Source organism: Meles meles, chromosome 10 (genome assembly GCF_922984935.1).
Source record: "Meles meles chromosome 10, mMelMel3.1 paternal haplotype, whole genome shotgun sequence".
Taxonomy (NCBI): Eukaryota; Metazoa; Chordata; class Mammalia; order Carnivora; family Mustelidae; genus Meles; species Meles meles.
In genome coordinates, this window is record NC_060075.1 from 10866605 (window position 1) to 10882869 (window position 16265).

Consider the following 16265-nt stretch of genomic DNA (forward strand, 5'->3'; position numbering starts at 1 on the left):
CACAGACCTAAGCAGTCGGCCATGAGAATTTCAAATTCTGTAAAACTTTGTTTCAAGGCAAGAAACGTGCTATGAACTAGGAATTACAGACCTCAGCCATGTGAGAGCTCCCTTAGGAGGCTCCCTGGCATTCTCAGAGACTCAAAATGGGACATCAAGGGTCGGGGGGACGACGACCAGGAACCCTGGGCCCACGATAGCTCCTGCGGGGTACCCGCGGCCTGGAGGGCCGGTGCGCCCCGCTCCTTCTCGCGCGTCCCGCAGGCGCATTCTGGCCTCGTGCCGCTTACCTGGCTGCCCGGCTCCGGCAGCCTCCTCCTCGTCCCCGAGGCCAGCTCTGCGCTCTCGGAACCTTCGGTCAGGAGGCGTCTTGGGGGCGCGTTCATCTTGAGGCCTGGGGAAGCCTTCGCGAGCCCAGCGTGTGGGGCTCCCGTGAGGAGTGGCCCCAGAGCGGCCTTCCCTCGGCCAGCACGGAGAGGCCGGTCCCCGGGGCGCCGCGGGGCCCGGGGCTGTCGCCAGCCCTCAGAGGCCAGGCGGCCCTGCCGGCTGAGCTGCGGACGAGGGGAGGGGAGGGGAGAGGAAGGGAGGGGCGCGGGCCGCACACCTGGGCCGCCCTGGGGGCCGGCGGGGGCGGGGCGGCCCCCAGGCCCGCGCGGCCCTGCAGCTGCCCCACGCGCCTCCTGCCCGGGTGGGCCTCGCCCTGGCCGCGGGGTGAAGGGCGCGGGCTCGGGCTCCCCAGGGCCCGGGAGGCCCCTGCGCACCTGCCCGCCGGCGAGGCTTCATTAGGCCGCGCCAGGGCAGCCCGGCGGGTCTTGACGACGCGAGTCCGGGCCATGGAACCCACCCAGGAGGCCTGCCCGGAACCGCGGGGTGAGCGTGGGGCGGCCTCTGGCCACGCGGCCCGAGTGGGCTGGCTTTGGGGTTAGGGCGGGCTGAGGGGCTGCCGGTGCTGGGGGGTGCGAGGGAGGCCCAGCAGCGCGAGCGCCCTCCGTCCTTGCGGCTCCCATCTCTCCGCACGCCGGCCCGGAGCCCTCGGACCCTTGTCTGCGCTCCGGCCCCTGGGCCCTTTCCTCTCCAGGCCGAGCGCTCTGACGCGCCGCATGCATTGAGCACGTACTACGCGCCAGTTTCCCTAAGCTACAAGCTCGCCTAATGCTGGAGACCCAATGTGTCCCCCACTCTCCTTTCTTATACCAGCAGCCAGCCTGTCCTTGTCCCTCCTCTTAAGCAGTAATGCCCCTACCTGCGGCAGAACAAGGTCCAGTCTTAGAAGCAGCCTCCTCTCCGTCTCTCTCTCCCAGGACGCTCCCAGCCTCACCATTTGTCCCTTAGAAATGCCTGAACAGATTCCTGTCCCTTGACTCACATTCCTGGGGGAGGTCGGGGGGGAAGAACCCAGGCAGCTCCCAGAAAATAAGTAGCCCCCAGATTAGGACCGCTCTCCCGCGGTCTGTGTATGCGAGCTCAGGCCCCCTCGTGGGTGCCTATGTTTGTTCACATCTTTCAAAGCAGAGGATTAGCTCATTCCATCTTTGCAACAGCCCAACGAGAATGGTAAGCCTAGAATTACTGCCCTCCTTGCCGAGTGGACACACGAAAGCTGGAGGCCGAACAGGACAGAGCAGGAAGCAGCCATCCTCTAGTCCAGGCTCTTCCTTCTCCCTGCTGCTAAGCTCTGTGGGTGCTGTTCCCCACAGGCCAGGACCGTGGAGGCGAGCCCCTGGCTGCGGGGCCACAGGAGGAGCTGCGGCAGAGTCTAGCCCCCCACAGCCGGAATGCCCCACGTGAGGAAATGTCCCCCTCCCGCCCGGCAGCTGGGGAGAAGTGGCCATCAGAGGCCCCTGGAGAACCAGCTGGGGCAGATACGGGGAGGGTGAGCCAGCCATCTGGCTCCGGGACTCTCCACAAAGACACAGTCACGGACTCACCGAGACCTGGGCCTCCCGGGGAAGGTGGTTCCTTCCCAGCGAGAGAGGCAAAGCCAGGGAAGAGGACCTACTCTCCAGCCTCCAGTAAGCAGAAAACGCTCAGTGTTGGGGTTCTGGCCTCCGCCTCATCTCCCCATGCCACACGCAACCTAGTGCCTTGCGGGTCAGGCCCGGGGCCCTGCCATCTGGCCAACCTCCTCAGCACATTGGCTCAGAATAGCCAAAGCACAGATCAGAAGAGGACCCCAGAGGTGACCTGCCAAGTTCGGAAAAAGACTCGGACCCTATACCGCTCAGGTAAGGCTGTGACAGTGAGAGGTGCTCAGTGGGCTGCTTCATCAGAAAGTGAAATTCGGACCAGGCTAGAAGGAGCCAGAAAGTAAACACCCCACAGTTCCCTGCCACAAAGCCCAGGAAAGAGAGAAGGCACCAGCCTAATGGGGAACATTGTTGCAAGGCCCTGGAAAGACCCTGGGGTTGGGGACAGTGGTCTCGTCAGGAAGTCATCTGTCTTTCTCATCTGCTGCCATATCTCTGTCCTCATGCACGTTTCTTCTTCCAGACCAGCTGGAGGAGCTAGAAAGGATCTTCCAAGAAGACCACTACCCAGATGGCGATAAGCGCCGGGAGATTGCCCAGACGGTGGGGGTCACCCCCCAACGCATCATGGTAAAGGGGGTCGGCCAACGGGTCTCCAGGTGGAGGAGAAACGACCAGCTGGAACTCTTGGGGAGCACAGCAAGGGCTCAGCAGCTCCCTTTAGGGGCTGAGGTTAGGTCTTAGATCTGGCTGTGTTTCTGCCCATTTCCATGTTGTTACCGCCTCAGATTAGAAGAGGAAGATACCTCAGAGCTATCTAGGTGAACCTTTTCATAAAACCCCTCTCACAGAAAAAGGCATCTGAAGCCAAGTGTAGAGTGACCTCCTAAAGTCAGGCAGCTCGTCATGCAACACTCAGAGCCTGAGTCTTGGTCTCTTCCAAGTTTCTGGAACTCTACAAGGGTCTCTGCCCTACAGGTGTGGTTCCAGAATCGCCGGGCGAAGTGGCGAAAAGTGGAGAAGCTGAACGGAAAGGAGAACAAGGGCAGTCCTGTGGGGCCTCCGCTTACCCCTGCCAGCAGTCAGTGCAGGTAGAATTTCTCCTCTTCCTAGATCTCCTCCTCATAGGTAGGAAGTGGGCTCTGAGCTGGGCTCCTGGGGTCTAGAGGGAGAGAGCTTTGGAGAGTTGGCCATGAAGCTGGAGTTCTTGGCTGATCTTTAGAGACACTTTGGATGGAGGGGCTCAGGAAGTTGCCAGTATCTTGCAGGAAGGCAGTGTTTGGGACTCTGGTGTCCCTTTCCCTGCCCTGAAGCCCTGGTCTAACTCTAGGGACAGTAGGGCTATGGGCTTCACTCTGCCTGCCACCAGCACTGCGGCCGAGCTGCTACCTACGGTGCCCCTGGCCCCAGAGCCTGGTACCTTCCCTCAGGAGCCCCCTCTGGATACTCTCACAGGTGAGCTGACCACCTTCTGCGGGTTACATGGGGGGGGAGGTGGCAGCTGGAAAGACTGAGTTCTTTCTAAATAGATGGGAAGTGGGCCTGTGCTCTCTAGGGTTTTGGTCCAGTGAGGCCTAGTGAAGGGGACTAGGCATGGCACACTTCTAACCATCCATAATTCCAAATCTGCGCTCCCACTTTCTTACCCTTGTAACCCCTCTTTGGCTTTGGTTCCTAGAGCCCCCCATGCTGCTGACTTCCGACCAGAGTCTGGCCCCAGCCCAACAGAGTGAGAACGCACAAAGGGCAGCCGCGACCCCGCCACTCTTCAGCCCCCCACCTGTCCGAAGAGTCAGCCTTCCTTTTCCCCTGGGCCCTGTCCCCACCCCCCAAATGATGCCTTTGCTTCTGGATCCTCCTGGCAGTGACAACAGCCACAAAGATGGCCCCTGTGGGTCCTGGGGGACAAGGTATGGAGACTGATGGGGGTGGTCCCTGAGTTCTCTTGGGCAGGTACAGAAGGAGACAAGGTATCTCAGTGGGGATGGTTAGCCCAGAGAAGCGGGAGTCCTAATTGTGACGAGGATTAAAAGCACAAGGTGGGAAAGATCTAGACTGTCACAGCGAGGAGAGTGAGAAGCCAGGAACTGGAAGAGAAAGCAGAGGGGGTGGCAAGTCTGGGGTCGTGGACATGCGGGGGGACCCAACTACTGTGTGGCCACAGTGAGGAAGCTACCCCTGAGCCTCACACAATCCTCCTTTGTCCCCCCCACCCCAGCGTCACGCCACCGTCCCTCTGTTCATACTTGGAGGAGCTGGAGCCCCACGAGTACCAGCAGAGCCCCCCGCCAGGACCGCCCCCGTTCCCCCAGGTCCCGCTTTACCAGCAGCCTCAAGCCCAGTTCCCCTACCTGCACCCCTACCCCTTCCCCACGCCCCCCTCCCTGATCCCTCCGCTGCCGGACGACGCCCTCTTCACGTCGCCTTATGGCCCCAGCGCGGGTCCCTCTCAGGGCTACTTCCTGGGCCCCCCGCCAGGGCCGATGGGGCCGCAGCCTCCTGCGGGGAACGTGGGTGAGTCGGGCTGGGAGGGAAGGGCCCCTGGGACTGCGGGAGCTGAGAAGGGACCCGGAGCCTCGCTGGCCGAGGGCGGGCTGAGGCAGGGCGAGGCCGGAGCGAATCCCCTTTCCGCGCCCCTGCTTGGCCTTACGGAGCTTTTCCGGGCGTCTGGGCAGCTGCGCGGCGAGAGCCGGAGTCAGGAACCGAAGCCTGCGGTCCGCGCGCCGTTCCCTGCTCCGCCCAGTCTCGGTTTCTGGCCTGAAACGGGAATCGTATTCCTCCGTCGGGGAGGGCCTTGCTGAGGGTGAGGAACAGTAGGGGAAACGCGACGGGAGGGGAACGGACAGAGTAAAAGGCAGCCGATGAGCATCGACAGGCCTCGCGGACCTCCGGACCCCGACGCAGCAATCGTAGGAAGAATTAATTCCCGGAGAAGGGAGGAGAGGGGGTGCAGTCCATTCCCGGCCTCCCGGCCGTCCTGCATTTGGTGGGGTGGGGGCGCCCGTCTGACCCACCGGCCGCTCCGTGTCCACGTGACCGAACCACAGACCCTGGAGTCCGCAGCGAGCCGGTCAGTGGGGGCTCCCGCTGTCAGCACCCGGTCCGCACTGGCGCGGGGCTCCTACGCTGCGTTCCGGTGGGAGGCGGAGGGGAGCCTGTCCCAGAGCATGTTGAAGGGCGGTGGGTGCCCGTCATCCCGTCTGACCTTTCTGCACTCCGACCCCGCAGGTACAGTCCCTTGGAATGACCCTTGCTTGCCAGAACTGCCTTTCCCTGGTCCCTTCTGTCCGCAAGCCTTGGCGCACCTGCCCGGAGGCGAGGGCTTCTTCCCGGATCTGCCCCCGGTCCCCTGCGCTCCGGCCGGGAGCCGGCGGCTCTCTCCAGGTGGCGCCCCGCTGCCCGAAGCGGCCGGACCAGGACCGGCGCCCTTCCTTGGCAAGACCCAAGAGGAGCCGCCTGCCCCCCCTGGGGAGGAGCCCTTAGCACTCCAGGAGGTCCGAGAGGAAGACAAGGACAGCTGCGGCCCCTAGTCGCGGGGCCAAGGAGTGGAAGGGGGCATGGGAGAGGGCCAGGTGCCACGGAGGAGACAGTGGTTTTGGAAAGGACTGTGGACTCTGTTGACTGGGGTGGAAGTCAGACATCTCCCCCTCTCTGGGCCCACCTAGCCCGCCTGATTTGAGAAGGGTGAAGGCCGGCCCCACCCTCTCCTCCACACCCCTGTACAGCAGCCTTGAGCCAAAGGATGGTGCGCATGACTTCCGAACGCCGTGTACATTGATGTTCCTTTCCTTGCCAGACAAATGAGCCACTGTCTGTTGTAGGCAGTAAACTCGTTTACTCTTGGGTTTCCCTCAGTAATTATGTGTCTCCCCACTCACTAGTTAAAAGCTGCATTTCTTTCACCGCTTTCTCCTCAGCTGACGGGTTAGTTGCTGGATGCCATCTGAGCTGTCCAGACCAGGTCTCCTTTGGGCATGATCATGTGGAACCTGGCATCTTCCCTGGGCCCATCTCTCCTGCTGGAGGAGAAATTGGGCGTCTTGGACCTTGTTTTCAGTCCTGGCATTAAATCATGTTCTAGTCCCAAACTCGGGACTGAACCTGAGCAAATCTGAGCACGGACTCCTCTCCGGAATTTATAGGAATAGGATTACAGGAGACAGTCAAGGATATTTTAGGTCAAGTCTCTAGCATTGCAAACCATAACTTATTTTTCCAAAGCTCTTTTCTGGGGAGAGACATAGGAATGAGGGGTGGGAACACCGAGGAGAGGATGTTCCTACCTGTATGTGTAGCACCCACATCTAATGGCCCTGCAGCGCCAAATCACTAGGATCTGAGGGCTTTCGATTCCAGCCACATCACTGTGTTTGGTGAGGGTGTATATGTGTACCCTTCTGGACCTCCAAACGCTATGATTATTGGAAAATACACTTTTCCCCCCAAAAAAGTGTATTAAGTAGTTACATTTGTCATAATAGTCCTAGAGTCATGACTCCTAAGAACTAAAAAATTTCAGCAAAATATTTGGAATGGAGAAGAAAGTTCTTGGTTGCACAAGAACACGTGTGTGTGTGTGTCTGTAGGGTTTCCTGGACCAATGGTACTGAGTAGCTCAGCTCTGCCATTCTAGCCATTGTCTCCTCCTGCCTCTCGAGGGTTGGAACAGCCCGGCTTCAACAGCCTCAATTTAGGGATTAGAATGTGTACGTTGAAATCTGAAGGGACTTTGATTATGATTCATATCTGGGTCCTTTAAAGTATATGTTTCACAGATCTTCTGTTTTCACGCTCTGTCCCATGAAGCCCATGGCAGGAGCAGCCTAAGAGCAGACGTAAGGGGGAACGAGGGAAGGCTCTCCCCGTTCGATCCCATGCTACTGACCCCCTCTTTCCAGCAGCCACCACAATGCTTTCAGAGCCCCGTGAGCCCCGAGGGGAGGCTGGGTATTTTCCCCGCCAGCTCTTAGTTGGTTCAGACTCCTGCCCCTCAGAATGGTAGCAACTGAGTATGGAGCAAATGCAACAGTGTAGCCGTCTAAAGCCAAGAACCGGAGGGCAAGAGACTTCAAGGTCTCTGCCTGGGGCGCCTGGGTGGCTCAGTTGGTTAAGTGTCTTCACTCAGTTAAGTGTCTTCAGCTCAGGTCATGATTCCAGGACCCTAGGATCGAGCCCTGTGTCAGGCTCTTCTCCCTCTGCCTCTGCCCCTCCCTCCACTAGTACCCCCCACCTCTCTCAAATAAAATCTTAGAAAAAAAAATGCTATGCCTACATGCAACACAGCTAAAAAGCATTACACGTTCTAATGGTGGACTAAAAAGAAATGAATCAATAACTAAGAAATAATGGTAGACCAGAGAAAATGGTGAAAAGTTATTAGAAGCATAGAATCCTAGAGGTAGAAGAAAACTGACAAGCTGACAAGTCCAACCTCCAGATGAACCCCGGCGTCTCCTCTATGCCCCCACAGATGGAGGACCGCTGAGCCTTGATTTTCCAGTCACGGGCCACAAAGGTGGCTGGCTAACTTGCCTAGGCTAGGGGCCACGGAAGTTTGAAAGCTTTAATTATCATTGAGTTCTTTCTTTTGCTAGGGAGAAATCACTATTTTTTAATTAATCCGAGTGTTGCTTTCCATGTGCTACAAGGAATAGATCTACTGTTGCAAAATCTGAGGTCGTGGGTCATTCCTCTAAGTCTTGCCCTCCCATGGCTTGTTCCCTAGGCTCCTTACCATTATGCACGCCTCTCTCCAAATGGAGAGGAGTTTATGGTTATTCCTTTTAGGATGGTACCAGAACCGTACCTGCCTTTAGTACAGTCTGGCCTGCTGCACTGTACAGTGTGACTGTCCCCTCCATCAGAAAAGACACTCTCTTCTATTGTTGTCTGGAGAGGAATTGGATTTTTTTTCCCTAATCACTTCATATTCTTGGTCCCATACAAACTTGACTGTCAGTTTTGACCCCTAGTCCCTTTTCATAGAAACTGTCTTAAAATCACTCTCTCTTACTTTGTATTTAGAGAATTGATATTTTTTCATCTAAATGGACAAAAATATACATTGTTTGTTTAGTCTCATGTGGTTGATTGTAGCCCATTCCCGAGTTTGTCATGGTGGTTTGGAGTCCTGCTCTAGCACGACCATTGTTTGGTCTCTGCAAATTGGATCAGTACGCTTTCTACATTTTATGATCATCACTAGTAAGCAAGTAATTACAGAGCATTTTGACATCCCTCCTTGAAAATACGCCCTTAATGAGCACTTTCTGGGGGCTGAAAATTAAACTGGCTAAAAATCTTCAACTATACTATCATCCAGGGCCATCCTTTGTTATCTCCAGGATTTTGAAAATACATTTTGGGAAAAATCTTTGCTGTATGGCTCACTAAAATAAAAACATATTCTCTTTATAGCACTCCAATGATCTAATATTCTCGTAAATGTAACAATGCAGTAAATGAGATCAATTTGGCATGGCTTATCTTAGGAGACACCAATTCTCTTTCACGATCATTTTTTTATCTAACATCTTTCAATCATCTCTTCTAGAAATTTATGACAATTACACATTAAATTTATTCTTCTTTGGCTTCTACAAATCGTGCCTTTAAAAATTAGGATAATTGCCTCTATTACATCTTCAAGATCCTCTCCTGTTCTACTCTGAAAATAAAAAAAAACAAAACCTAGAATTATTTAAATCAGCTAGAAGATTGTGTTTGGGTTTTAAGATCATCTTATGTTTTTGGTCAAGCTTTTAAATTTTAGAGTATCATCCTTTCTGGAGAAGAGTAGCTAAAATAAGAGCCAAGCGCTTCTGCTTTCTCTGTATATTACATGTTGACATGATAACATCTGCCTCAAGGCGTATGTTTGTCCTCTCCCTAGTGGTCCCGTTCCCAGCTTGGTTTTATTATCATCAAGGCCCGTATTGTTGTTAGTAGTGGACTTTAGCATGTTTTGCAGCACAGAACTGCTCCTGGGCTTCACACTTAGAGAGATGATCCTTGGAATTCCAGAATGTGCTGCCTTTTACCATTTACATCTTTTCAGTCCTTTTAAAATCTGACCTTGTAGCCTCTCCGTTACCTTTTGCAGGACTTCTTTAGTTCACTATCATTGTGATTACATCTGTAGACATAGATTTTTGATAGTTCCACACCCATCTGAGCCTCTTGACAGTGAGCTCCAGCTTTGGTTTGGGTTTTTGCTGGAGTGCCAGAGGAAGTGTGCAAGCTGGAGAGCCAAGGTCAGGCCACTCCTCTCCTTAGATCGCGGGGGGCCAGCCGCATCTCGGTATTCCTCCTACCTCGCCTCCCCCCACGGCATGCTCATCCTCTTGACCTCATCACCCTCACCACCGCAACCTCAAGACTTTGCAATGGGCCAGAGCAGAATCCTTTCTTGCAGACTGTAGGAAAAAGCCCATCCCTCCAATTTAAGCTGTCACTATCACAAAATTTCCACTAGATGGCAATCTACTACCAGTTTCTTTGCGGCCTTACACTCTTCGGGTGGTTTACAGCCAGAAAGCCAGTGCTAACTTTTTCTCCAAAATACCCTACGGCCACTAATATCAGGTTCAAAGATATTCATGTCATTTGGGTTGCAGCTTGGTTTGCCAGATAAAATATTTGATGTCCAGTTAAATTTGAATTGTGGACAAACAACAAATGATTGTTTAATGTCAGTATGCTTCCTGCAATATTTGGGTGTTTTGTGTTTTTATTTGCTAAATCCGCCAGCCCTAGGAGTAGCACTTTGCTAAGGACATCTATGTCCATGAGAGCTTCACAACTGAACGTCTGTCCAGAAGGCCTCCAGCTCTCTACTCCGCTCTCCTGCTCCGCAGGCTCCTGCTGGGTCTCGTACTCACTGCGGGAACCCCGTTCATTCAGTGCCCCACGCCCGCCTGCTCTTCTAACTCTCCACTCAGGCTCCGCACGTGTCTAAAAACACTCTAAAAATCTCTTGGAGTGGGGCGCCTGGGTGGCTCAGTGGATTAAAGGCTCTGCCTTCGGCTCAGGTCATGATCCCAGGGTCCTGGGATGGAGCCCCGCATCGGGCTCTCTGCTCTGCTGGGCGCCTGCTTCCTCCTCTCTCTCTGCCTGCCTCTCTGCCTAGTTGTAATTTCTCTCTGTCAAATAAATAAAATATTAAAAAAAAAAACTTAAAAAAAATCTCTTGGAGTCCCATTCTATGTTCTGTTCCTGTTAGCTACGGTCTTTGTATTATTTGTGTATTTCTGAGACAGTCCATTAGAATTTTTGACTGATGTTTTAACAACATTTGCATGAGAAGAAAGCATAAACATCGGCTGCGGGAGACAATCTGGCTTTTGGTGATTCCACACCAAGTCTTAAGCGGTCTTGATTAATCAAGAATAAGTCTGATTTCCTGGAAATGAAACACTTCACCCACCACAAAGGGGTGTTCTTTCGGTACAGAGGGACGGTCTGGAAGATCTGGGATTCTTACACTTGTGTTTATACTGTTCTTTCAAAAACACCCACTTCTTTGAGCTTTATAACAAAGTCCTGAGAAATAAAGGCAGAGACATCCATTCTGTCCTTCAGTGGGGTTTTATAAGCACCTTCAGTACTGGTGGACATGAAGATAAATGAAGTGTCTTCCTGGCTTTCAGAAAGAGCCGCTCCCACTGGGGAGGACCACAGGAGGCTAGAGGACCGCGCTATGCGGCCGCCCATGAGGACAAAGAGCCATGGAAGTCCACAAGAGGGAGCAGCCCTGCCTACAGGGGCTGAGAAAGCTTCAGAGTCCTGAAGGAAGAGTGGAATGTGGGTAAGCGGAGAAGGCAGGAAAGAAGGTGTCCGGCTTCTAGAAGGTGCAGTGAGTGTAAGGCCCCTGAGCTGGGGAGTTCAGAGAGGCTGGTGTGCCTGTGGGAGCGGCCAACAGACTGGCCGTGGTGGAGGTGGCCGCTGGGGAGGAAGAGTGGGAAAAGCCGCGAGTAAATGCTAAGACCTTTGACCTGTATTTTCTGGTCCATTAGAGGCATCCACAGTTGTACCTCCTCGGCATGACTTGCTCAGATTTGTGTTTTAGAAAGACAAATAGAGAACAAGATCGGGGGAGCTTAGAGAGAAAGGAGATGCGGGGAAACCAGACCAGACTACGGAATTGGTCCAAGTGAGAGACAAGAGCTGAGAGCAGGTGGTCTGAAGGGCGGAGAGGGATAGCTTTACTGAGATATCGAAGGCCAGAGAGATATTTAAGAGCCAGAATCAGTGTGACAGGATAGACGATTCGCTGAATCAAAGTAAAAAGGAAGAGGACAAAGACCTTTTAACGAAGAAATGTTTTCAAGTGAGAGAGGAAATGTGGGCATGGAGCAAGGTTGGGGACAGGGAGACTGCTGTGTTTGGGGACGACGACATTGAAGTGCCCAGGTTTATCTGGGTGCATGTGTCTGAGGAGAAAAATCCGGTCCTCGGGTCTCTGACAGAGACAAGAACTCAAGGGCCTGTGGCAACTACAGGGCCTCTTCAGCACAGAAGATGCTAGTTGAGGTCAAGACACCACATGGAATTGCACAGCACAAAGCATGGAGGAAAGTGGTCTTAGGGTGGCCTCACGGAAACACTAGGGAAGGGAGGGAGAACGGGGCGGAAGAAAAGCTGGCATTGAGGTAGATAAGGGATGGCCCAAGAGTAGGGGTGGGAAGATGGGGAAGAGGTGTTGAATGGGCAAAGATCAAAGGCCCAGCTGGGTTCGTAGGGCTAGAAAGGAGGTTGGACAAAGGAGCACAACATGCGTAATTATCCCAACTCACAGAGGAGGTCACTGAGGTTTAAATGATTTTCTAATCATACCTTGACCAAATCTAGAGAGAACTCTTAGGCATTTATTTTCTACTTCACTAAATGCAAATAAAAGAACCTTGCTTCCGGAATACCACTATATCATTTTAAAAAAAGGCAAGAGCCTTCATAGGTAAAAGGCTATCAATGGTAGATAACTCACGTGTTTCTACACTTTACATGATCACACGAGAAACTGAAAGAGCTTACTTACTTTGCCCAGAAATTGGTCCTCAGACAAAATACTAATGATGATGGTAACCATTTATTGAGCACTTACTGTGTACCTAGCTCCCTAATAGGGAATTTCATTTCACAACGATCCTGGAAGATATTACTCATTCAAGAGGTAAAGATCCGAGGCTTAGAGAGGTTTAAATATTTGCCCCAAGTTGTGAAAGAAATATATTTTGGACAGGATGTAAACCTACGGCAGGGGGCGCCAGCTTCAAGAAGCCACGTTTTGCTCATTTTAGAGGGAGCCGATAAAGGAAGTCAGAAGGTGGGGAGAGCACAATCCAACAATGGGCGCACCCTAGATTAGATTTAGAATCAGATCCTTGCATAGATCCTAGCTCTGCATTTAAATGACACAAAGACTCAGGAGTGTTTGGTTTTATTTGGAAGAGAGACCTGCTGGGAGAGGAGGGAATGGAAGCAGCAGTGAAAGCGAACAGGGAGCCCGATCTTCCCAAACTGGAAAGGGCTCTGGAATGGGTGGACAGAGCAGGCAGAGGGTGAAGGGAAGGGGGTGTAAGGGGCAGTGAGGGGGCTGCCGTGGGAGCTGGATGCCAGGTTGGACCTGGCTCTGACAAGCATTATTATGGGGCAGATTACACCATATCGAAGACTGTTACAGCCCATTCCTCCAGAAAGATCTCAGTCAAAAGTTTGGGAGCACACAGACCAAAGGAAACATCATTCCAGCATCAGGAATTGGGCGTTAAGAATCAAAGAGTGGTAGGGGAACAGGAGGGAAACCGTCAGTGTGAGAGAGGCTATGACCCAACTAACGGAATTTGACTGTGTGGGCAGGGAGTAGGCAATGGCAAGCTGACCCTCGGTTTTAGCGCCCAGGCATCACAAGATCCAGAAATGCAAAGGAGCTGGTTCCTCCCTCTGCGTTGTAGCCTCTGAGCCTTCATTTGTCGCTTTCACATTTTTTTTGTCTCTCAGTCTCATTACTCTGGTCAAGTTGCCTCAAGTACATTCCTCTGCCACAGTTTTATTATCTGAGAATGGAATCCCCACCCACAGAAATCCCATGGTCCCTTCTGGTGCATTTTCGCCCGATTGTAGTTTATGTCATCCCTTTCATCAAATTCTATCCGGTGCATCCTTCTCTCCAGCGTGGCACCCTGGTCCCAATCCACATTCTCTCATAGCCTGCCAGGGGTGCAATCCGTTTTTAGCGACCCACTTTGCACTCATGTTTCCAAGCATTCTGATTCGTCCGCTTGTGTATTTCACCTTCTTGCTCATTATTCATTTTGATTTGACTTTTCCGTCACGTCCTTTAACTTCTAATTATCTGAACTGGTGAAATCGGGCACTTTCAAACCCAGTGAATAAAAAAAAGGCTCCGATTTAAAGGACCAATTTTTTTAATTTAGATATTCATCTTTCTTGATTTTCAACTGGAAAATTCCATCTCCCCCCCCCCCTTGTTAATGCCAGTTTTATTTTATTTCAAGGAGAGAGCCCAGTCTCTCTGCATAAAACCTTTTCCAGTAAAGACCCTCTTGCGTCCTCTATCCTAAGCAGTCACCTCTTCTCTCTCTCACACACACACACACACACACACACACGCACACACACACAGGCATGTCCACACCTGAGACCCTCCAGTTCTTCAAGGCCTTGCTGTGCTAGGGTGATAAAGTTATGAAAACCACACCTTATCTCTGTTCCAGTCTGTTGCCTGGCCAGGCTCGGTTCTATCACCAAATCTGGCCACCAACAATTCTACAAGTCTGACTACCACCTCCTCCCCCTGTCCCCCAAATAATCTGCCCACGCGTATTCTGTTTACTCAATCCTTGCATTTTTTACGGCAAGTCACATTCAACCTTTTGTAACAAGTACAAGCTCAACAGGTATTTGCTTAAATCCTAGAGGTGAACACTGGGCTGTGCTAACCCGCGCTCCGTAACTGACTGGTTGTGTGATAGCCGGCAAACCGTCTCCCCGCTGCAGGCTCCCCTGTGACAAGTAAGGGCCTTAGATGCAAAGATCTTTTGGGTTCTTTTGGCTCCAACAGTGGATGATTCTCCCATCCTCACCACAAATCGATCTCAATAGGAAAACATTTTAGAAGATGCTGGAGGAGTTCCTGTCCAAGGGGCCCTCCTTTCTCCGCCTTCTGCATTTTCCTTTTTCTCCCTGGGACCGTCTACTTCTCTGATGGCAAAGTCTCTTGCTGAATTTGTGGACTCTACCACAGTAACTCATGGTCTGTGGCTCACGGCCACTCTTTCCCAAGGAGGATGAACTTCCTCCCAGGGGGTTCGGGAGCCCCCTGGTCCTCGAGCAGGTTTTAGAACCTCCGTCTTGCACAGTGCAATAAAGTGCGTCTCCCACTCTCCTGAATTTCCATCTGCATTGTGCGGAGATAATTGCTCTCTGAGAGGCCTGGGTCAGCTGCCAGGAAACTATTTATCTGCCCATTGGTGCTCCTGGGGAACTCTGTGGGCCAGACTCAGGCCCCTCCCTGTAGCAGGCTCTGCCCTCAGGCCCATGACTCATCCTCCAAGCAGCAGGGATCAGTAGTCACTCCCTTGGAGCTCATTTACCAGCTTGGAAAAAGTTTACAGCACACACCGACCAACCCAGCTCCTTTCTTCCGCACATACCCTGTTCACAGGCCACCCAGAAAGAATAAACACGCTCATCCACTCACCTGCATTCCCCAGTCTTCTCCATGCCTGGAGCCTCGTTTCTGCAAAGCTCCCTGGGAATTCAGCAGAAGGAAGGGCTGCTTTGCTTCACCCTCTTCCGGGGAAGAGACGAGAGAAATGCCCACACTCCGTAACCGCCAGGAAGGTTGGAGGAAGTGGGTCAGAAACTTTCAAGTACAGAGAACATTCTCAGTGCATTTGAATCATGACCGAGTTTGGCATCTGTCCCTCTGTAGCTCATTTGCCTGTAACCTTTGGCCTCTCTGCACACCTGATTTCAGAGCTAGAAGATTACGTTACAACAACAGCCTTGGAGTGGCTGTAATCACACAGCTCCTGAGTCATGCTACAGCAAATGCAGCTCTAGGGTCACGGAACCTGTTAGTGATAGAAACAAACCACCACCACGAGACATTAATACAGAGGTTTGGGAAACCATGTGCAAACAGGAACAAGTCCTAACGGCGCGCCTTCGGGTGGGTGGGTGAGACACAGTGGTGTCTGGAAAGGGCGATTCCACCGAAATACCGGATTCCTAATTTAACTTCATTAACCAGAAGAGGCTATGATAAGGGGAGGATCACTTAACACTTAAGCATACAGTCTGCTGTGGGTCGAGCAACACGGCAGACAAAAGGAAATCGGGCTCATTTCAAGGGGATAAATATATGTGTGAAAGAAGGGGGGCCAGTGAGTAGAATTTTCTTTAGATTTTTCAAAGACTTTTAAATAACTTCTAGCCCAAAGACTAAAAAGAAAAAAAAATTAAAATTAAAAAAAAAATCAGTCATCACGGGACCAAAATCTATTTTGCTTTGACTCATGAATATAGAAGTTATTTAAGAGACAGAAAGAAAATAAAATTAGGGGAAATAAATACAGCTCAAACTGTGAGCCTTCCAAATATTAACATGTAGGCTGACGTTACTATCATCATTATAAATGACCATAACAGAGCAAATAGTACACAATAAAAATCTTCAGATCATAGTTAAGCGGAAGTGAAAAGTAGATGGTGAAAATAAACTTTAAAGAAGGGCTAAGGTGTGGTAACTGGCAAAAGTGACAGATGGAAATTCAATGTGGTCAAGGGTACTAAGAAAATAGAAATCTGCATGATACTAAGCTCCAAGCCTGTTCTAATCCAGAAAAGGGCCATAAAGAATTCCTGTTGATGTCTCCTGAAGACACCACCCTCGTGCATGGTTTTGCTTAAAACAAACCAAACCAAAACAAAAAAAAACCAAAAACACCACCCTAGAGGCGCCTGGGTGGCTCAGTGGGTTGAGCATCCGCGTTCAGCTCAGGTCATGATCCCAGAGTCCCAGAATTGAGCCCCATGTCCATAGGGCTCCCTGCTCAGCGAGAAGCCTGCTTCCCCCTCTCCCTCTGCTGCTCCTCCGGCTTGTAGATACTTCCTCTCTGTCAGATATATAAATAAAGCCTTAAAAAAAAGAAACCCCAAACCAAAACACTGTACATTTATACATGCCTCAAATGGAATTCTGTCCGAAAAGTATTGGTAAACAGTTGTTTTCACAAACTCATGTAAGAAATTGCTGTTTCTAAGACAATGATG

General features: G+C 51.8%; 1 protein-coding gene across 1 annotated transcript; it reads left to right on the top strand.

Moving 5' to 3' along the window:
• The first annotated feature begins 1166 nt into the window (after nt 1-1166).
• On the top strand, nt 1167-5497 carry NOBOX (NOBOX oogenesis homeobox). The gene is made up of 8 exons (XM_046021392.1): nt 1167-1230; nt 1698-2225; nt 2491-2704; nt 2930-3058; nt 3337-3422; nt 3646-3877; nt 4186-4481; nt 5196-5497. Exons 1-8 carry the CDS (start codon nt 1167-1169, stop codon nt 5495-5497), a joined length of 1851 nt encoding a protein of 616 aa, XP_045877348.1.
• Nucleotides 5498-16265: the final 10768 nt, after the last annotated feature.